The sequence below is a fragment of the Phymastichus coffea genome, unplaced genomic scaffold, assembly GCF_024137745.1.
Source record: "Phymastichus coffea isolate CEN01 unplaced genomic scaffold, Cenicafe_Pcof_1.1 PCOF00052, whole genome shotgun sequence".
In the NCBI taxonomy this organism is placed as follows: Eukaryota; Metazoa; Arthropoda; class Insecta; order Hymenoptera; family Eulophidae; genus Phymastichus; species Phymastichus coffea.
In genome coordinates, this window is record NW_026706863.1 from 1,552,010 (window position 1) to 1,575,522 (window position 23,513).

The 23,513-nt window shown below is 35.1% G+C and overlaps 2 protein-coding genes across 10 annotated transcripts in view; both read left to right on the plus strand.

Annotated features, from left to right (window-relative positions):
* Positions 1-1,034: 1,034 nt before the first annotated feature.
* On the plus strand, positions 1,035-4,891 carry LOC131665564 (protein draper-like). Of its 3 annotated transcripts, none has more exons than XM_058937525.1 (17): positions 1,035-1,113; positions 1,309-1,455; positions 1,528-1,641; positions 1,721-1,867; positions 1,935-2,048; positions 2,121-2,270; positions 2,354-2,467; positions 2,565-2,705; positions 2,777-3,031; positions 3,111-3,245; positions 3,324-3,437; positions 3,511-3,675; positions 3,735-3,893; positions 3,954-4,070; positions 4,138-4,413; positions 4,479-4,610; positions 4,696-4,891. In XM_058937525.1, exons 1-17 carry the CDS (start codon positions 1,068-1,070, stop codon positions 4,797-4,799), a joined length of 2,430 nt encoding a protein of 809 aa, XP_058793508.1. In that variant the 5' UTR covers positions 1,035-1,067; the 3' UTR covers positions 4,800-4,891. The 3 variants fall into 3 exon arrangements, with proteins under 3 accessions (XP_058793508.1, XP_058793507.1, XP_058793509.1); XM_058937524.1 differs by having other exon boundaries at positions 3,511-3,657; XM_058937526.1 differs by having other exon boundaries at positions 3,511-3,657; positions 3,735-3,863.
* Positions 4,892-7,780: 2,889 nt separating this feature from the next.
* Positions 7,781-23,513, plus strand: part of LOC131665563 (TBC1 domain family member 1) — a 29,632-nt gene continuing 13,899 nt past the window's right edge. The window contains exons 1-4 of one of the 7 annotated variants that reach the window (XM_058937520.1): positions 9,098-9,232; positions 9,314-9,349; positions 10,741-11,061; positions 13,268-13,477. In XM_058937520.1, coding sequence (XP_058793503.1) covers positions 10,948-11,061; positions 13,268-13,477 — 324 coding nt within the window. In that variant the 5' untranslated portion in view covers positions 9,098-9,232; positions 9,314-9,349; positions 10,741-10,947. Of the gene's footprint in view, positions 8,095-9,097; positions 9,237-9,313; positions 9,350-10,740; positions 11,062-13,267; positions 13,478-17,745; positions 18,779-22,987; positions 23,251-23,513 lie in introns of those variants that run through there. The other 6 variants (XM_058937516.1, XM_058937518.1, XM_058937517.1 and 3 more) reach the window with 6 other exon arrangements.

Consider the following 23,513-nt stretch of genomic DNA (forward strand, 5'->3'; position numbering starts at 1 on the left):
AACAATACACTGTAAAGCCAATGCTTTATTCGATTATAATTTTCGCAAATGCACGTGCGATCGTAATGGTAATTATACGTTGTGCGAAGTTATTAGTATTACAGTTATTATAAATGTGTGCACTTTCAAACAATATAAGTATTTTAATTTGCTCAGTAATATATACTATCGAAATTTGTCATCCTGGAATAATTTTTCCTTAAAACTATAATATCTGTATATGCCATGAAAATAGAAAAAGATTCTACATGATTTTAAAATACATATTTGATTACAATCTTAACTAAAACGATATTTCTGGTAATAAAATCTCTTAAGTTTATACATCGGTTCATTATTTGATGCGTGTTAATAAAACCGTAATAAAATTCATTTCAATTCGAGTGTATTTAATATGTACTTTTTATTTAAAAAACGCAAACCTAAATCTATATCATAAAACTCTGCAGAAAAGTATTATAAATTACTGAAGAATGTTAAGCTTGAATTTTGGCATCAGTGCCTTGAAAATCCAAAATAAACTAAAGAATGACTCTATTCCCATCGCAGTTTCAGTGTTGATAAGATAATTAAACATGCAATAAAAACTGTTTTTGTAAATCATGAAAATATAAGAAAATATAAGAAAATCAAATACAAATATACAATAAATAACTGATAGTTTTGAAGAAAGATTGCTGTTTACTTTTAGAAAAGAGCTTTATCCTAAATATTCTTTTACTTCAAGCATTTATTAAGTTGATGTTCTATTAAAATATAATTTTTTCAATGTTCTACGTGGAAGTTAGCGTGCGAAAACCAATTGTTAAAAATATATTAAAAAATCAATTTTATTTGAAACAACCTAAACTGAACATAAATGATCATAAGGAATGATAAACATTTCCATAGGATAAAAATTAATAAAATTCTTTGCGAAGTGGCAGAGGAAAAATTTCTTATCTTTACTGATTGCAACTGGAGCACTGGCAGTTCACTTTCGCTATTTATAAGGAGATTGGATGCTGTGATACTCATCAGATTGAACAGTAAACTTTCGCGAGTTGGTTGGAAAAAGTAAGGTAACCATGAAGTACTTTATATTATTACTGACGAATATCATTGCTGTAACCGGTAAGTTGGATAGTTCTTTCAAAATACATTATTTATATTATAATAAAATATATTTGCTGATAATAGACTGTAGGGAAAAGTTATTTGCAAATAAAATAAATTTGATAGAAAAAGATTTTTTCAAAGTAATTCTCGTGGAGTGTAGATATGTAGGAATGAAAAGAAAATTTTGCTAACCATTGTGTTCATTATTAGGACAAAATAATAGCTATGAATCTACAACATTCAAGCAAATTTGCACACCTGGGGAATTTTCCTTTGAAAAATGCAACGTATGTATTTGTTCTTATGATGGCACATCAAAAACATGCTCTAACAAAGAATGTGACGAATGGAAAGAAGGTACACTGGTTAATTGCAAATTATGTAAAGAATGATTCTTAAATATCTTGAGATTTTTATTTCTTTTATAAGATGGCAAATTCCGATGTGAACCAGGAAAGTTGTACAAGCGTGACTGTAATACTTGTATTTGCGACAATAACGGTGAATCAAGCATATGTACATTGCAAGAATGCATAAGTACAAGTAAGTTATAATTAAATAATGAATTTATGACTATTTTCAAATATGATGATCATTCTATTTTGTAATTTATCATCTATAGCTACTGAACATGAAATTTTAACAACTACCACAAAACTCATTTGCGAGCCAGGAAAAATTTTTAAAAATAAATGCAATACTTGTCAGTGTTCAGTTGATGGGACGAATGCTGTGTGTACGCAAATAACTTGCGGGGAATGGAAAGAAGGTTAGTTAAAGAAGTACTTTAATTAAAAGATATGGAAAAATGTTAGTTTTATTAATATCAATAATAGATGGAGAATTGCGGTGTGAACCTGGGCTAACTTATAAGCGAGATTGTAATACTTGTACTTGTAATGAAGACGGAAAAAGCTCTGCGTGTACTTTAATGACTTGTGGAAATAAAAGTACGAATACTAGTTGGAAGCTGTCCATCAATGTATAATAGTTTAATGTACTTTTGTCTACCCTATTTATAGCTGCAGAAATGATCAAGCCTAAAAGTAAAGCACTTGCTCAGATTTGTGATCCCGGAAGTACTTTCAAAAATAAATGTAATACGTGCAACTGTTCGTTGGATGGGAAAACTGTTACCTGCACTGAAATGGCTTGTATAGAGTGGAATGAAAGTACGTTGTAAAAAATTTTATATTCATTTATAAAAAAGAGTAATCTGCATTACTGAGACAAATTTACTTTTAATCTCATGTAGATGGAGAATATCGTTGTGAGCCAGGAATGATTTTTAAGAGTGATTGTAATACTTGTACAAGTAGTAAAGACGGTAGAACTTCGATATGTACTTTGATGACTTGTCTAACTTCAGGTGATATGTGATTACTATTCAGCTACTTAGGCTACTTAATTGTCTACATTTTGCCTTATGTATCTTCAATCGTACTCTGGTATAAATTTAATTGCAGAATCAACTTTAGAAGCTACTACAAAAAAAGAAATATGCGAACCTAATACTTCTTTTAACATTGAATGCAATAATTGTACTTGTTCTAAAGATGGTAAAACGATGACTTGTACAGACGACTTATGCCACGAATGGAAACATGGTAATTAATAATAATTCATCTACTAAGTTACAATTTTCGTAATATAATATTGTTTTTCTAATTGTTAAAAGTGGAGAAAACGAATTTGAAACAAATTTGCGAGCCAAATACTTTGTTCAAAATTCAATGTAATTCATGTTCTTGTTCGTCTGATGGTACTATGGCTATTTGTACTCATCGGGCTTGTCCTGGATTTGAAACTACAACTGTGAAACAGATTTGCGAACCAAATACTACTTTCAAAATAGAATGTAACGATTGCACTTGTTCAGAAGATGGTACTTTTATGGCTTGCACAGAGATGGCATGTGCTGAATGGAACACTAGTACTTATACTTTATGCTAATATTCATTTATGATTGAAGTAACATATATTGAGTAATTTTTTTATTGAATTTATTGTAGCCACAGAAACAACAATGGCAAAAAAAATTTGTGAACCAGGTAGTACATTTAAAGACAAATGTAATACCTGCGCCTGCTCAACGAATGGAACATATGCAATTTGCACGAAAAAGTCTTGTACCATATGGATAGAAAGTACATTGATTTTATTTCAATAAGTTTATAAAATCTAGCAAATTGACCGTAAAATCGTATTGGTTTCAAAATTTGCAGATGGTGAATGGCGTTGTGAACCTGGAGTATCATACAAACGTGACTGTAATACTTGCGTTTGCAATGAGAATGGGCGACCTGGTGCTTGTACGCAGATGGCATGTTCAAATACAGGTGAAATTTCTAAATTATTAAATATCAATAATTTCTATTTTTTTATTTAAAAACTAAATGCGATGTTCTACAGTGACTGAATCAGTTAATGAAATTACAACAGCAAAACAGATTTGTGAACCAAGCTCTATTTTCAAAATCAAATGTAACGACTGCATTTGCTCTAAGGATGGAATTACAATCTCATGTACGGATAAAATATGTCCTGAATATGAATTAGGTAATAAAATAAAAAATCGTCTTTTTGAATCTTAAGAAGTCGAATATATAGTGTAAAATTGTTTTTGCGTTGTATAGGTTATAACACGACGATCCAGAAACAAATTTGTACACCAGACTCTATATTTAAAATTGATTGTAATACTTGTACTTGTTCGTCGGATGGCACATCGGCAACTTGTACTACTTTAGCTTGTACTCCCAAAAGTAAGGAAATTATGATAAGAAAAACTAAAGGTAAAAAAATCGAATTTTAATTCGTTAAGAAATATATCATTATGAGTATATAATTTATAGATTACTTGCCTAAGACATGTTCGCCTGGGTCAATTATCAAACGTGATTGTAATTATTGCTTTTGCAATAGGAAAGGAAACTTAGGACTATGCACAGAATGGAACTGTCCCAGTAATGGTATGTAGAAGAGTTTCTTCACTATACGAGTATATCTCTTTTAATATAAATCTTACAACCATTGCAGAAAAAGTTTGTCAACCTGGAAAAATATCCAAAGAACAATGTAATCTGTGTATATGTGGCTTGAATGGTAGAAAAAAATACTGTACGTCGCTGAAGTGTCCTCGTGATATTAAGAAACATTTTTCTGAATGTTCATCATCGTCTGATTCATCAAATTCATCAGATTCGTCTGACTCGTCAGATTCGTCCGATTCGTCAGATTCGTCCGATTCATCTTATGACAACTCCAAATCTTCAAAATGTTCTATAGTTTCAAAAAGCTCTAAATCTTCCAAAGGCAAATAGAACTATTTAATAAACCAGAAAGAAGGATTCCACTTATTATTGTTCATATGTTTTTAGATGGACGCTTTTGCAAATCTGGAAGACATTTTAAAAAAGACTGTAATACCTGTATTTGCAGTGAAGATGGTAGAAGAGCTTACTGTACGCTGAAAGCATGTACAAAGAAACATAGTGATTTAACGACTGAAGGTATACAAATACTTCCATCTTTTTTTTTAATTAAAATATACATATGTGTGTGTATATAACTTTATAACGATAAATTTTCTTTCAGGCATATCTTGCAAACCGAATCAAGTATTATTCTACGACAAATGCAACAATTGCTTGTGTAATTCAAGTGGTAATAGTGCCTACTGTAGTTTGAAGAAATGTTAACATACGCTTGTATAATAGTATATATAATATTATATTATTAATTAGTGGTTATTAGTTCGCTTTTTATAAATTAATCATAAATCAAGTGTGTATAAAAATCACAATCAAAGAAAAGTTTATTAATAAATAAATAACATGTCATAAAAACATCATTTTCAATATAAAACGACCAATTCTTAAAATCTTATTTCTCAAATGCGATTTTAATTTATGTATATGGATAATTTTTTTAAAGTTCTTAAAAAAAGTGTACTGAATATTGAAAAATGCCACGCACAGTGTTCTTGTTTCTTCTGAAGACTATAAAATCTACCGTGAATAGTAATCAGCTAATACATAAATTCATTTTAGTGTCTCCATATTGTTTACGTCTTAGGTCTTAAACCCATATATATTCTAAAAAAATAATGATTTTCTTTTTTCACGTGAATGCGAAAGTACTAATAAAAAAATATTTCATTCTCTTAATATTTCAAAGGAGATAAATACTAATGTCAAGAAATAAACACAGACGTGAAAAATATCAAAATTAAACATTCAAGCCTAGATAAAATATCCATCTTACATTTACTATGAGATATATTTAATATTGCGTTATTATAGTTTTTTTAACAAATGTAAAGAAGTTATATTAGGCATAAGTTTTTGCGTTTGTAATAAATTATTTACTTATTTATATGTATTATATTTTATTTTAAATGAGTCGATAAAATTGAGATCAGTTTCAACATAGAAGCTTAAACTTTTTATGCAAAATTTTTGTATTTTAAGTTAATATTAAAATTTTTAAGTGAATATATAGAACTAGCCATATTAAATAACATTGAATCAACATTTTGTTTGAGCCACGGTAACTTAATATAGAAACTTATAGATTCTTCAATTCAATACGTTTCTAATTAATAATTTAAATGTGAATTATACATAAAGATATTTCTCTTTGAAATTTTCTGGTTAACGTAGTTCCATTTCAACAATTATAGCGTTGAAACTATCCAAAACATTGCTGATGCGTGCATAATCATTTGCACAATTAATGTAAGCTAACATTAGCTGAAAATACGAAAGATTGATAAAGGAACATTTGTCGATGAGTAATCATCAAATACAAAATTTCACCAAGTTCATTGATGTAAAATTAGTATGTTAAGTATTTATGCAATAAACATAATTTTCAGCTCAACTAATTGTTCTTGAAACCGATGAGATCTAAAATATTTTTGATCGTAAGTTGAAGTTTAGAATTATTGTTTAAATACATTACGAGATTGTTAAACATATATAATTTCTTATGGATTTACTACCATTTTTATAAATATGAGTAAGTAAAACCATTAAAATAAATTAACTTTTTAAAGAAAAAAAAAGTGTGTATACCCGGTAAATCTTATTGTAAATACTTTAGCGTATGCAAATATTCTATTGACGGTAAATTTGGCGGTTGCACCAAGATGTTTTGCGACAAAAATGTTTTTAACAGAGACGTCTCCTCGAAGAAACCATATAGACACCTTGTCGTTCCTATTTTTTAATTCAGTTCAACATTATAATGTACATTAGTTTAGAAAATAAATCATGTCGTAACAAACTGGCATTAAAAATTCTTGTTATTTTTATACCCAAGTTCAACGACCTCCTTTCTTTTCAGTTCATCTTACCAATCATTAATAAATAAAATATAAATTAAAAAAATGTATCGTAAAAAATCACTTGAATAATAATTTCATGTCAAATAAAGAACAGAAAGCCCTGAGTGGAAGTGAAATATGAATGTTGAGCCGTGCGCAGCAGTTGCTTTTAAAACAATTTTCTAATAAACTTTCTTATTCCACGTAACGAGACCCTCACAGTCAAATTAGCTATTGGACGTAATGATATATGTATGGCTCATCTCTCCTTGCTCATCGCTCCCCACCTATTTTACACCCTACGTAGTACATGCGAACGCAGGCCCGGTTGCTGCGTTGCAAGTTCAATGTGTCAAGTTTATTGGATCAAGCGAGTGTAGGCGACATTCAAAGAGATACACAGTTCCTTTGTCCACAACGGAAAGATTTTCTTTTACAAAAAACAAGAATGCGTGTTTTGAAGTTTGCTATTATTCTGCTCGTTATCTTCATCAGCAACACTGGTAAACTGATTACCGAAAAAATTTCGTTTCAAATAACACGTCCATAATTTTACAATCGCAAAAAATTCATATCTAGCAGATTAAAATCGTGATAGATCTTGCGTTTCAATGAAAATAACAAATACTTTCATGTTCTCGAATTTTTGATAAAATTTATAATAGAAAATCATTTTTTTCTCAAGATTCTAGTGAAGTTGAAATGCAGTGTACTCCTAAAACGAGATTCAGATTCTATTGCAATACTTGCTGGTGCTCAGAAGATGGAACTATAAGAATTTGCACCAAAAAATATTGTCCAGATAATATATTCAACCCAGATGGAACTTTGAAATCACCTCCAAATGTTCACCAAAAGATGAAAATTCTTCCGAAAAGGAATAACTACTCACCCTAAGATAACTAATTATTGATTATATTCAAGTATCAAATGTAATGTAAATATTTTTAATAAATTTTTTTATCACAAGTTATGTGATTGCATTTTATAAAAGCTCAGTGTGATTTAAGACATTCATATTTTTCATAAATAAAATATTACTATGAATAATCATAAACTACTACATCAATCAATTAAAAAAATACTAATATAACACAAATTAAACTACAATTATTATCTATTGTTTGTATTTTGTAATGGAAAATATTTTAATTATTGAAATTATATGAAAATTGTCGAAATTGAATAACCCGCGCAAATTTTTAAAGTAACAACGTTCTTGCCTTCACCGCGAGATGGCGCCAAATCGGCCACATTTACATTCTCGCAAATCTTTCGATTGTGTATACTCTCCAAAAGTCTCCACTCTCTAGTATTCCAGACAAGTGCATGTGCACCAAGTTTGTGCGTTGGTCGTAACGGAATATATACCGTTTTTTATTTGTGCGGAGCGTATTCATCTGCGAAATTCCCTTTTCCATATATTCGCACATTTACGACGATATTCTATGCGCGTGTGCATACTCCCCTGCCATCTCGGTGTTTTCTCAGAAAAATGCCTGCTGTTGCAGTAAACGAGTAAAAGAAAAAACAGTGTACAGCATACATATTCAACGTTCGAGATTTGCGCATACTTCGAGGAGTAGAGCATAACCGTTTCCAGATTCAAGATTCGCGAGTATAGCTGGCGATGACGGAACCATCCATGTGACAGGCTACTGTAAAAAGTACGTTTATTTGTAAATATTCAATGTGAAAATCGTGGGTCTCCTAACCTTCCATACTAGGATAACTTTTATAACACGTGGGATTGCAATTCTATTAATTGTGTCATATTTTCATTGACCCAATACCGTTGACAGTATATTAAACAACATGAATACATATCGAAGTGCAATTTGCGAGTTCATTGAAAAAACAAATAGATGGTTATTAGCACATACTTGACCTAACCTAACCTACATATCTGTAATACATCATTATGAAAACAAACATAATGCAAATTAATTGTAATGAAAGTACCGACGGAGCACGGAACAATCGCTATACGACAGCGCTCAATTGCGTAAATTAACCAAGCGAAGTGAATTAAAACGAAAATATAAAGCCACCGTGAGTAGAAACTACGATAAATACACGTATTTAGGCACATCTGATTCTACACTTTATTTGCAATAAATTATACCATATAATTTGTTTTTAATTATCGTATCACTTTTGAAATAGCAGAACAAAAATACTACATTTGGTGAAGTGTTACGTAGACACAATTCACATGATTTATTTTGAAACTCACTGGCATCTCGCGATTGTTGCAGCATTGTCTGCACGGACATTTCAAATCCTTGATTACTAATAATTATTCTTGCCCACATCGAAGTCCCACTGGCCCAATTACCGACACGCAAGCCGAATTAGTAAACACCTGTAACTATCAAACATCCCATCGTAAAAACTTGGAAAAGTCCCACACCTTTCTTACACTCGAGAGAAGGCGATATAGTTTTATGTAAATGTGTAACCTACAAAAGAAAAGAGAGAAAAAAAGAGAAAAGAAACCGTCATCTCTTCATTATACCTACACACACGTTATTACATACATACACACAGACTACTGTTACTATTGGAGGCACAGCGCGCAAGCGTCGGCGTGCGCCTGCGTTATTGACATTTCGCGTGGCCGCCGCAGACAACATGGCTCTAGAGGCCGTCGTCTAAAGCTTTTAAAAGGGAGTCCTCTTCATTCTCAGCTGTGCGCGGGTGAAGCTCTGATTGACATACGTTCGTTGTGCTTTCTCCTTTTTTAAGTTCTCAAGCCCTTCGCACGCAGAAGGGTGTTCCTCAAGTAATATACTGTATTCCGACGTAAGTCAGTAGTCGTTCTCTTCTTTTTTATTTCATGGCGAATTTTAATATGTAACTTTTGGGTCCTACGCTGCGAAACAGCCTGTGTGCGTCTGTGTATAGATTATCTTACAGCAAGTAAGTTTATTTGAAACTCGGTACGTTTGAAAAGCTATTACAATGTTGCAAGAAGTATTTCTTTTTTTTTTCTACTTTATGTGCATCAATTTCATAGAGTTGAAATTTTTAATTGTCGTGCTGGTCGATGAAAGGAAAAACACGAACTTTTAACAATAAAAGTAAGCGTTTATTAAGTTTCCGTTAACACCAAATCAATAGGCAAACGCGACACTATCGCGTGAACAAAGGAGGCCAAAGTTCGAATAAAAAAGTCTCTGTCTCTGTCGTGTTCAGCCAAACGAAAGAAAATCGCAGGTGTACCATTAAAGCTTGCGGGGGCGGAGGTGATGCACTTCGATATGGGCTCTCCCTCTCGGGCGCGCGGAAGAGAATCCCTCGTGTGATATTCTTTTTTTCTTTTCTTCTTCTCTTCACAATTCCTAATTAATCCGATGAGAGGTTCTTCTTTCCACGCGAGCGAGTCGAGGTCGTTGCCGCGATAAGACTCTGTGTTTTCTATACATCCATATCCCCATCGTTGCCATCGCTTTCTAGTTTTAATGTTAATTTTAATGCAAATTACTGCGGGACTAAATCGTCCGAAAGGCTCCGGTTGATAAACTCTTATGTCGGCTGATCGCGAAACAATTTGAATGACGCGCTTTTTAGGCTAAATGTATAGATGCTTGCTAAATTTGATAACTTATCTGTACCAAATTGAGTGGATTGCGGTCTCCGGAAATTAGTTTCCCAAAGTATCCATCATGCCTTGTGTATATCTTCATTTCTATTTACCTCTTGAAGTTCACATTTGTCGAATCTGTATTAAGCGTAATGGCTTTATGTTTACTCGCATTGTTAAGTAGAATTTCGCTTTTTCCTTTAGTTGAGTTTGTTGACAAAATTATTTATGCAATTACTTTGGTGTTGAAACGTCATCACTTATACATCAATGAAGGAACGTTTTTCATCATGAATAAGTAATAAGTAAAAAAAAGTCAATAACGAAATAACTATAATTGTAAATGTAGCCAGCTGTAAAAGAAAATGAAACGATTTGAGTGGTTTCAACGAGTGGTTACCGCTGCTCGTATGTCAAAACATAATTGCATAAAACGCTCAATGCCTTGCGAAGCCTTCAAAAAATTTAATACGAAATAATAAAAGTGCTCTGAAAAATTTTCGATCACCTCATAACTCTGGTATAACTCGGTCGACTTTATCGAAAATTCTATTAAAACCGTAGTCGTAGACACACACATAGAAAAAAAAATGAAAGAGCAACAAATGCAAACAGAAGAAATTCACCTGTCTGGTTGGGTCACGCGCATCACGTTATTACGCAACCCCCTACCCTACAGCGACGAGCGGTTGCACATGTAACGATTTTCCGCTTTTTTTCCCCGCAGAAAGCGAAGAGTGGAGAGTCATACGTATATTCCAGGAGAAGCAGCAGCAGCCGTCTTTTTGGCGTCGTACATTGCCAAGATGCGAAATGTTGGAGTGGACTGAAAAGGAAGAGGGCAAAAAGACAATCCTCGAATTCATACAGTTTGTTGCACTTATAAGCTCTGTAGGCTGATTTTTCTGGATTGACATTCGCTTTATACGCAAAGATGAAGCACATGCCGGTCGAGTATTGCGGTTATACCGCAATGGACCGCAAGTGCGCGGCTCCAATGATTCCGTGGATCATCAGTGAGATTAGGAAGAAGAATGTACCGCAAAAAGTAAGTTTTGATTTTTTTTTCGAAGTTTTCTGAAAATTATTTCAGCGCATAAAATTCTTAGGGGGAGAGAACTTATTGTTCAAACGTTACGGTAAAAGATGTTGATTTTGTGAGATAAGAACTTTAAAGATATAAATTTTTGGTCGGACATTTTTGAGATTTCAAGTAGGCCAAGGTCAGCAAACGAAATGACGCATATCTACTTACGTTTTTGTTGTCGACAACTTTTCTACTTGATATTTTTCATTTAGAAAAACCGACCACCGTAACCGTTTTTCTTCTGATTCATCAAAATGTCATACCATAACAGTAAAAAATAAGAAAGGAGTAAAGTCATTTTTCAATAACAACAGAACAGGTGTTGCCGCGTTCCATTTCAAAAACAAAAGTAAAATCATTAAAGAAGCAGAGCAAGCCTGCGTATTTCTATCGTTCACGATAAGATTGTCTCGAATATTGCGAAAAGAAAAATAAATGATTTTAAAATTTTACATCGTCAAATTCGCGATATATAATAAGCATGTTATCATGTTATCATTGAAAAACAAAAAAACTTCCTGCCGAGTGAGCATGAAAATAAAAAGACAGTATTATTTTTCCGAGTGCAAAAAGAGAGAGAGAATAAAGTAGCTTGGACGAGTTTGCATTTGCGTACACGATGGATATTATAAAAGCTCCGAGAAAATTGGAATTCGTCTGATGTCAGATCTAAACGCTATGCTTTCCACGAAATCATTCGTTAAGGCACGTAAATTATTTGCCCGTTTTTCCTTATGCGCGGCTACTTTGGTTGTTAAGCAAATGAATAATTTTGTTTCTTTGCTTATACTTTTATTAAATTCAACTAGCTATTTTCTTTCTAGTAAATGGTTCGAATATATGCAAAGCCCCAATGTTTCTTCTTCGGCTATAATTTAAAAGCTCTCACTGTCAATACTAGCAATTTCGTTCTCGCATTTAATTATTTTGAAAAATAGACTAGCGGCATACCCACACTCGAAAAGTGTAACACTAATTGTCAGCACTATCACACGACTTTCAATTACCGCAAAACTCTTTTTCGATCGCGTGAGAAAGACAACATCGCTCACTCCCGAGCACGGAAAATGAACAATTCGGGTATTTTCCTCCTTGCGTAAAGCGAAAGATCCCGGCAAACGTCAAATAAACATCGAGCATTTCGACGTCAAAAGAGAGAAAGAGGAAAAGAAAAAAAGGATAAACATGCAATGGCTGGTGTGCAAATATCATCCGAGCGCGGTGTACATGGCATAAAGTGCGATACACGTGGCTGCTTTGGCGGAGACGTTATCGAGCGGCCCACGTATAGCACTTTAGAAAAGGTCTAGGCAAATGGGTCGTCTATACGTGCGTTTGCAGTCGCATCATTTCATATCTCGAAAGAAGCTGTGCTCGTCGAGAAAGAAAATCCGCGTAGGATTGAATGCCGTTATTCCTCATTGTTTCACGCGAGTATAATTTCCCGGGAATCGAGAATTGCGAACGTTGCAAAGTCTTCTAACTTGAAAATCCATCAGAACCACTTAGATTATTGTAAAAGATATTGCCCGGGTCTGGATCAATGACGATCTTCATAACGGAAGGCACGCTTGCAAAATTTAACCCCCGGCACGACTTTGAGCTTCGGGAGTTATTAGAGCGTCGTATGCAGCCACTGCTCTGAGCCATTTCTCTCGGACCTACAATTCGTCGACCAGCTAAGAGAAAACGAAGAAATTACTCTGTAATAGCTTCCATGCGACGAATGTTTTCGTCACTCCGCGATTGTATTACATCTGGTTCTCTTATTTGTTATTTATTTAAACTCAAATATACAGCGCCTTGCGTCATGTAATACGTTTCGTCTGTGGCTTTGTTCACTAACATTTTTTTGGTTTGTAATTAAAGATCTGAGGAGATCTTGGAACTTTATTTCGAAATTAATTTTACAAACTGCAGTGAAAAATTCGTTAGATTTGGCACTGCATATTGAATAATAATCATAAAGCATTTATGTTTAACGTCTATCAACCCTCCTACACGAGAATCTCTTTGAAATCTCTAACGAAGAGTAACATATCTTGAACTTCAAAGTTCTCCCCTATTCGTAATTATCACCCTTCGCTCTTTTATCCCTGTTCACACCCTCCTCGCACGCACGTACCTAAGTAATTTCATTGCTCTGTCTCTCTCTTTCTCTTTTAAGGTGAACCTGCTTGTAGCGTCGGGTAACGTATCGGCATACATAGCGAACAGGGAGCAGCCGCTGTTCAAGCACCCGCTGCGTAGTGCTCACAAACCCCAAGCGGCACCCCCGGGCTGTCAGGACTCCAGATCCGGTACTTTTCTCTATACCGTCAAGGGTGACGAAGGCATTTACTATTATCATCTGTTCAAGGCTAAGGACGCTGATGCGGTGAGTGTTCTTTTAAAATAAATATTTGAGTGATTACGTAAAACGAAAAAAATCTTTCATCGAGATATGTGCGCCTGCACAGGATAACAATCAATGCCCGTTTAATCTCGCTTCGTTCTATAATAAAAAGTCACATAATTTCAGCCAAAGTCACATCTATTTTTAAGACGTGCATAGTATTTTTATAAGGCTTAATTGTCTACAGAAGATATGCGAAGTCATTTTTGCAGTGCAATACATCGAATGGCAACCTGAGATATTTCTGGGTCGACTTCTGCTAGACACTTTGGCAGCGACGTGTTGACTCAATGTTCGACTTGCATAATCGTTTCTCGCGTTAAACTCCCGAGAAATATCGTTTGATTGAGAACACGTGCAATAAAATCTCGTTTAGATTTTTGTGTACTTTGGAATAACTCAACCGACAAATTCATAAGTAAATTAGGCATTCCTACGAAGTTAAATGAAACACTTCGTTATTTTGAAATTTCATTGAAACTATCACTTCACTCATCAAGATAAATTTAAGCTACAAAAAATTTGCGTAATGAGAAAAATGAAAAAAAAAACGGTATTGAACGTTCCATAACAAAAGCAAAATTATCTAAGCCACTTTACTCTTCAAAAATCATCGTGGTAATTTATAAATAAGTCTCGTGGGCGAGTTGTTAACACTGAGCAACGTCGTGATTTTTACGTCACACAGACCAACACACACGCACACCCACGCACACACGTACGGTAAAGGGTACATTCACGAAGCTTCAGAGTGACTTTACGTTTGGCCCGGCAAGAAGTCGTTTTTATCCTTCTCGCTCGGATTCTCAAAGTAGTGCGCGCGTATACACGTCTCGCTCGCTTCGCGTACGACGATGCAACAAACTGAAAATAGATGCACGTGAAGCGCACACCGAGCCCGCGTGAAACCAATCGACTGCGTCTTCTCTTTCGTAGCTGCAGCTGCTTATTCCCTCTGAGATTGCTAACCGCCACGCACAGTTAGCGATATATCGTTAAACGAAATGTATCATTTCGCGCGGATTTCAAGAGATCAATTGATTATCAATTGCGATCGATTGGCCGCGAGCCGTGTGACGTCAGCCGCGTTTGTGCGTCGAATTCGAAATAGAGACTTGCCGGGTATGCCGCGCGATCCGAATTGCGTTTACGCGACATTCTGTACGTACTTTTGCAACGCTCGCTTTTCCAAAAAAGTTCATGGCGTTACCGTAGAAATACATTTTCTCATTAATTGAACTTCGATTTACTGTTTACCAACCTAATTTTCTTGCTATTAAAGGCCACAATTCGATAATTCTGAAAGTAGACAAGGGTCTAGAATCGTATCCAATTAATTAGGCCATTGAACTACATCCAATGGAAATTATCATCTTCCAAACGATCACCAATTATTATATTATGGCATTGTATATAGAAATTAACTATGTGATCAATGTCGGGAATGTAACGGACATGAGTAGCATGCAAATCTGTAAACATATATATACGGAATTTTCCGATTTTTAACATTACACAATTTAAAACTGCTATCGTCATGTGCCAACAAACGATTCGCAGAATAATTTTCTTCTTCGATTCGATTGCTCGATGAAGCAGCCTTTTCTTTTCGTGCAAACAATAATAGACGAATGCTAAAACTATATTTAAAAGTCGTTTCTCAGCTCTGTTGTGAAAATCTTTGCTGTTTTTGCACAAACGTTACGTCAAAGTAGAACCACAATAAATTCTCGACCTTTCAACGGTCGGCGTTACACCTTGTAAACACACACACACACAACTATTTTAGCGGCCAGTCAGCGTGAAATCATTACTCCGCCAGCGTCAATGCAAATAAAATTTTATCGCTCAGTGGACGGCAAACAAACTCTGTCGCATCTTTTGAAAACGACCTCGGATTAGTTGTAGCTTTTCGTTAAAAGCACACGATCGATATTACATACGTACACGACGAAAGCGACAGAAATGAGTTTGCGAGAGTCTTTTTCGTGGGAGCTACTGCCTGTCAGCTGCAAGCAATCGATTGTGAACAAAGTGACCATTTGCTTTTTCCGTGCCAATTATTATTATTTTTTTCAAGTTAAAACAAATCATCATAGTTTAAAAGAATCATTATCTTGTTTGAAGTTTATGAATGTAAAACAGTCAATGCTTTGGGGATTAAAATTATTGGTTTTATTTTTACGTACATAAACACTTATTATTCGCGTTGAAGAGAATACTGAATTGGTTACAGCAAGCGTCAGTTATCATTGCCAGTTTATTCGGTCGTAAACCAATACTGATTACTGTAGAAATGACGTATCAGATCGTCTTGAAAAATTACTTTACTTACATCTCCGCTCATTTTAACGACAGCAACAAGATAACAAAAGAGTGAAAAATGTTCGATAGATTACCTACATCTGAATAGTCCGTGTAAAAAACTATTAGCAGCAAGCTTTCTAAATGTAACAATTAATTAATCAGAGTAATCCTTCAGAGGGAGTCGATCCAACCTACTAATTAGAAGAATCCCTTGGGCATCGAATTCCCCAAAAGTTTTGCGCGTCACGCATCCGCGAAACTTTACCCGACAAAAACACATTTCAATGCGGCTCTCTTGCACCGGGTACATAGCAAATTTCCGCTCCCTTGGCAAGTTGCCCGACACATGCTTTAAAGCTTCCGACTATTCAATCCAGTTATAAGCAAGGGCGCGGCATTTCGTGCAAAGATTCGCGTACGTATTGTTTGCCGCCCCCTACGCGCGACACCGGAATTCTTCTTCCTTCGTACGTCTTTTTCTTTTATGCGGTTGTCTCGATCCCCCTAGGTACCGTGTACTTTGACGGTGCATAGGTGCTGAACGACTCATTTTGATGAATATCTTTTGTTGGTGAGGTCGTGAAATTCCAGTACTATTTTTCTTGTAAAGCCTACTTCTTTCCATGAGTGATGGATTTCTTTTGGAGGGAAACGGATGGCTGTGAATAGACTGTTCAATTATATTTTTGCAAATTCACAAAGTCCTTTTTTGTGAAATTGTATTTCAAGATCTTGTACGTGGAAAGAATTAAACAGAATCTGAAATTCAAATGTTATGTCGTTATGCACTGCATACTAAATTTCTTTTCCGTTTTCTCAGTATATAAAGTTAATAAACAGCGATAGAAAAATCGCTTAAACACCATCAGTTTATTCTACATCCCGGCAATTGATCGTAAAGTCTGGTTGCGCAAATGCCTACCTTACAATTGCCTTAATAAAGTTGCAACATGTTTGACAGCTTCAACTCCGATTGAAAAATATATTCCGTAGATGATGATTGGAACTAGTCAGTTTCGAAAAATAAAAGGCGTCGATCATTTGCCTTTTCTTCCCTCGATTATTCTCCACTTCAAAGGTAGACGACAATGCGCGCAGAGTGGGCATCATTTAAATTTACTCGTGCAGGAAACACTTCGCGTGTACGCCTTTCAAGATAATTCCCTTGGACACGCATGTGCAGTTGTTGCCACAAAAGTACCTTTGTCCCGTAACGCTTGGAAGTCTTTTGGTATGTAATTTTTTTTATGAGCTTCTATATTTCGATCTGACGATTACTTATTAATATATTATAAAAAATTGCAAAAATATAATAGTCATCTCTCATTTGATTAGCAATTCGAAAATAATAATACAATGTCTTTTATAAACTCTCAGTGATTCATTATTGTACAAATCTTTTTAATACAACGTTGGTAAAAAGCTTACCGCCATATTTATTTTGAAACTTAATACAAGTATCATTAAGTTTACATTTCATTATTTTTTTTTTATATCTCGCGTGTGCAATATCGTAAGATATAATTATATTCATAATTTCGTAATCACGCAACACCTGAAAGCTCACGCGTAAAAATTATTAAACAAATGAAATGAAATAGCAGATCGACTCTAAAAAAACCGCAATCATCCTAAAAATAATAATGATAATAATAATTGCACCACATTCAAAGTAAAAGAAGAAGAAAGAGCCACATCCTTTCATTTCAACCATTTCACAAGTAAAAATATCGCGTGAGCCGCACGCGTAACACCTTTTTGTCGTCGCTCGCGCGATCAGCTGGTTGCGCGTACGTATCGCATGCATTAATTATTATCGGCGGACGCCAGCAGCGGCAAAGAGGTCTTATATATTGTTGTCGCTCAGCCGCTATTATTAAGTGCGCGTCCTTTAAAGCGCTCTGCTCTCCTCGAGCTTCGGTCAGTTACCATTGCGCGACGTTTTCGCATGCGCGCAAATATTGTTGACATAGTTATTATTCTTTTCTCTATTCCGTGCCTGTGACAGTGGATAAGTTCTGTGAATATATATATATATATTTTTTTTTTTATTTGCCCTTTTTATAAAAGGGTGAGGATGTAGTTAAATTGTGACGTTGTAATTTGCAAGAGTGTGCACGTAATGGCTAACTGACGAGAGTTATAAATAATCGTGACTGCTTTGACCTTTAACGAGGGTTGACGATGAAGGTGTTTTTCTGCTCTTTGTGCGAAGAAATTTCGTTGAGATAAGTTTAACGATTGTACGTACCCCACTTGCGCGAAAATTTTCTTGAATTTTTTCACGTACTGCACTTTCTTTCGTGTTGTTTTATCCAAAAGTATTTTTCCGAGCGCGTTTTAATTATTTATCTTCGTTACTTTTCTGGCAGAAATTTTTCCGTTGCCAACGAATGCTGACGTTCGCGTAACTCGTACTTTCAAACGATAGATCTAATCATTTTGAGAGTCTTTCGCTGTTCCTCTGTATGCGTTATCATACTTGACGTTCGCTACAAATGTATTTTCCACTTTAACTTCGAGCATTGAAAATTGCACAAAAAAGTGTCCTCGCATCATCAGCCAAATACGCGCAAACTTTTCCAATAACACAAAAAAATCGGTGCCAGCTCCTTCGAAGAAGGAAAAAAGTACAATAAAAATTCTCGCGAGTGCGTGACGAGCATATAATATCCAATATCGAGAAGTCGCAGGATCAACGAAAAAGAGAAACAAGATTTTTATGTAGCGTGCAATATAGATAGTGATGCATCGTGTCGTGCACCTCTGAAATACAGAGTAGATAAAGATGAGATCGTCCTAGTGTTGGCATTGCGTCCTTGACGTTCTTGTGTACACAACACGTGAGGAGAGCAACGAAAGAAGAAGGAGGAGGAAAAAAATAAAGGAGTTTCTCAAGTTGAAGACGGTAGCGCAGCATACGCAGTCACGGAGCCGCCAGTCGTAAAACTCGTCGTGCCTTGCGAAAATCGCGAGGTGAGCTTTCGTTTGTGTGCGTGTGCGTGTGCGTCTGTCTGTGTGTGCGTGTAACAAAGAATCGTGTGATTGCACTCTCTTGAACAAGTGAATTGAGGATTCATGAGGCATCCGTAGGAAGGAAAATTCCTGCAGGAGAGTAGGAAGGCCAAATAATACGGATGCGCGAGGCAAAAAAACCTCGACGATGAATTATTACACTTGACAGACAAGTGGAGCACATCAGTAGCGACTGTAAACATTCGCGTATTACATTATGACGTTATTTCGAAATACGCGCGAAACAAATGGTTGCATCAGCAAATTTCTTGTTATTTTACCATGTTGCTGAATTGTCACAAAGATTAAATTAATTCTTGTTTTGGTGTTTCGAGTATATTTTGTTGCCAAGGCCAGAAGAGGTTCAACAAACACCTCCGTAAAATCAGGTTTTGCCTCATCCTTAATCGCAAGAAAAACCAAGCTGAGTGCTAATTTCTAAACCTCCCCGTAATTTGTTTTTGTTATCGAACGTTCATTCCGGTTTGGAACGGTAGAAAAAAAAAGAGGTAAAACTAGATAATAAATGTTGCTACGCTACAGCCTCAAGCGTGATTAATGAAAAAATCTTCTATGTTTTATTAATATTTAACGGAAATATATTCATTTTTTACATATTTTTCATAGAATACAAGTATTACACAACTAATCATATAGAAACATCATTATACTACGCGATCCCGTCATTCAATAAAATATAAAATTACATTACAATAATTACAATTCTATTTCGAAATTACTTGAGATTATTAATTACTCATTATTGAATAGTTTGGTATTGATATTTTCGAATGAAGTGTGAGCTGACTGATAAAAGTTTCCAAGAAAAACTTCTAATAACCATTGATGTAATGGCCGTAAAAAAGAAAATTGAAGTATTACCATAAAATTTAAATTTAACGAGCCTTGCGAAAAAGTAACATGGCTACATTTGCGTTTTACCAAAGTGCACTGCTATATAAAGATTACTCGAGACAAACTTTTTATTCTACTTAAAAATCTAACATCGCAACAAAATCATTGACGACAAACATTTATTCCTGACTAAATGTAAAATAGCAAAAAGAAAAATGAACTTTTATGATAAGAAACTTTTTCATGACATCATTGGCAAGGTATAAAAAGATATAAGGCAGATAAAACAGTAAAACCAGAAAATTCATGGAGGCTCTAATGCTCGTGACAAGTTGTTAAGTGGCAGTCGCTACAGTGCTTTCTAATTAGCGAGTCGTATACTTGGGTTCACTTTGACACTCGCGTGTGGTGCATCGATCGTTACATTGACGTTTTTCAATCGTATAACGCCTCTGTTTTACTTGTACGCAAAAAAGAGGATCTCCTTCTCGTTACAGTGATTGTGCTCAAGGCGGTGTGTTTGGATTTTATGGGTGATACAGAGAAACTTATGTTCATCGAGTAATTACTCATACTCTTTCGATTGAAATAAGAGCGAATGACGTTACTCAAGCTACTTTGTACGTACATCTAAAATGAATGTTTTATATCAAGCGGAATCAAGTTTTCGTTTGACGACCCGTTGCTCGCACTTTCATTCCAGACTTTTAAATATCGAGTGGATGTCGATCTATTCACAGCACATGTAACCAAATACTAATTCACTTCAATCACTAATCACCATTTAAATTTGGTTTGAAGATCAAAACAGTCATTGACTATTAAGAGTAAAAATATCAAGTCATCAAAGTTCCTTCATATCATTTACCTAATTATCTCAACCTCGTAAGACCGTAAAGAAAATTAACTCTCTCGTCGACTTTTAAAATTCAACAAAAAGCCTAGAAATAAAGTCTTGAAACATTACATAAACCTCGCTCAACTGCGCTACGAAAGTGCTTTGCAGTTCGCCTCCTCCTCGAACTTATCGAGTCTTCTTCAGGAAAACATTGCACGCTTTTTGTTATTGTCGCATGCTTGTGAACGTGAGAAACTTCGTGCCACGTTATTAAGTATTTTCTGTCCTCCGCAAGAGCTCATGGTATGATAAGAAAAGCAGTTCGACGTTTGAACGTAACCTCGTCCGTACGCTAATGTTTTCATGCCGATGGAATTTTCCGAGCATTTCTTTTTTGCTGTTTGTCTATCCTTTGCGCGCTAATCGATTTGACAGTGTATACATTATCAAATTATTATGTGCCTCGAGTTAACATTTTTGGCGGCTGTCATTTTCATTTTAAATCGTCGAAACTCTTATTGTTTTTCATTAATTATACTTATTTTGGTCAAATGAATTTATTCAATTGACCAAAATATTTATTCACGATGATTGACCATCATGACAAAAGCTGAGAAAAAAATCATTTTGCTCATAAAAAACTTGTGGTGTTGTCTGGCACCATAGTAATAATCATTCCTAACGAGCTAATACCAATTGTCTCTTGTTATTGTTCCTGGTAGAAAAGAATTGCCACAAAGACAATTGTGATCAATGTCATAGCTTAAAGTTAAGCTACAACGAGTATCATTAGTTTCAGTTTTCTGCATCGAATAGATTTCGTATTACAAAATTACACTTTTGATTTTAGCCATAAACAACGTAAAAATTTTCAATTCTATTGCAACAAAAACCACCGATTATAAATTTCACATGCAAATTACAAAAGACACGCCGAACAAATAACCATTTAAAACAATTATAATTAATTGGATATTTTTCTGTTCTCACTTGACCGCTCGGTTGTCAAGCGCAGGACAAAAAAATAGCTTAAGCTTCGTAATTGTAAGCCATCATCGCACTTGACACTTAGTGCCCCTGCGCATTCACTTATTATTATTGCCGTACGGTTAACAATCGCCTGCTGTACACTTCTTTTCACTTGCAGATCGGAGTTACATTAATTTGTTGACCAGTTCGAGTATCAAATTGATACGTTTATCCACTCGTAAAAGTGTTTGCTTCAGATTATAGACTCTATATAAATATTCTTGTAAATTATAATACTCTGAAACCGTTTGAAATTTTAAAAAAGCACAAGAAGAACGGAAAGAAAATAAGTATTTAAACTCACGCTTAATTGCTCTGCCCATCAAAACAAGCTCCAAACACAGTGCACCCGTGCGTGAGGACATCCCTGTCCTTCGATATACGACACGACTTCCACAAAATTGAATTTCTCCACAATGTATTTTGCTGCTGGGACCTTGAATCCCTGATTGAATTTCGATACACAAACAGTTGCCATTTAATCGAGTACGATTTTGAAAGAGCGCGCACGTGTGTCCAATTTGCGTTTGACATTTTGCAGAGCGTGACCCAATAAATTGACATATGGCACACGCTTTATTTCGTGTCGCGTGCTGTATCTTCACAGCGAAAACATAGTTGTGAAAATATCAAAGTTAGACAATATTGTATGAAATCTTTGCAGTGGTGTGTAATACGGCTTATGTAAACCTCGACTGCATAAGTAGCTTAGACTGATAAACAGGTGGCAGTACTTAGGATTAAATAATAGAACTGTTAAGAGGCACGACTGTACGACTTTGTTTGAACTCGTTTCGTCAAAAAAGAAATTTTATCACAGCTGATTAAATACCAAGATACTTTGTTGATTGTACAGTGTACCGCGATTGAAAGGCTAATATTACACAAGCGTCATGAATTTTACTTTTCTAAAGCCAATAATTTTTTATCTCAAAAAAGTAAAAGTATACAATAGCAGAACGTTAGGTAGTAGAGCTCTTAAGTATTTAAATACTTGAATTATCACACCAAAAGCATTCTTACGATCCATTAAAATAAAAAATCTCTCTTGCGATCTCTCTAACCCTAAAAGTACTTTGAATAACCATATCTCATCACAGTCACATACCTCCGGCTCTTTATAGCCGTCGCATAAACAGTATAACAACAAGCAGTTACATATAAATCTCAAAGAAAAAAAAAAGAGAGAAGAGAAAAGAAAAGACCAACGAATCATATTCCGGCAGCCCATTGCCGTCGCGTCGTCTGCTACATAGCAAAGAATCGGTGTGCTCGGCAGACACAGCGACTACACTGCTAAAATAAAAAAAAACAACAAATAACGACGACAACGTCAGAAGCGCTTACAAACAGGCCGCGCGCGCGCGTGTGTGTGTGTGTGTGTGCGTGTGTGCGCGTGTGTGTGCGTGAGAGAGAAATAGATCCGGCAACGAGCCAACCCTCCGCGATGCGTGTGCCAGTCGAAGTTCTACCGTCGACGACGACGATGCGTCCGTTTGTGATTACTTGCTGTTGCTGTGTGTGATATATCCCTGCTGTACGCTCATTTTTTTAATGTAATTGTTTTGTGAAACAGTTGAAGTTTTTTCCGTAATTTTGGAAAGAATAGTACATTATAGTAATCATGATTACTATGCCGCTGTCAGCTTCTAGTCCATACGTGACTATTCACTCGTTTAGTGATGCCAGCGTACTCAACAGGAGGCCAACGGTGAGCTCTTTTGTTTCCTCTGTCTCTCGCGTTTCGATTTTATTTTAGAGATCAAGACTATTTGTTGCAAGTGCTTCTTTGTTTTGATTTGCAGTTTCAAATTTTTTAAATTATTCTTCATTTACTTTTTTTGTTGATAATTACGTACAATGTCATACAAAAGTAATGAAATTATAATGAATAGATAGAGTCACGATTTTTTTACAATCGAACAAACAAAAATAATCAGAACAAACATTAGACGAGAATAACAATGAATTATA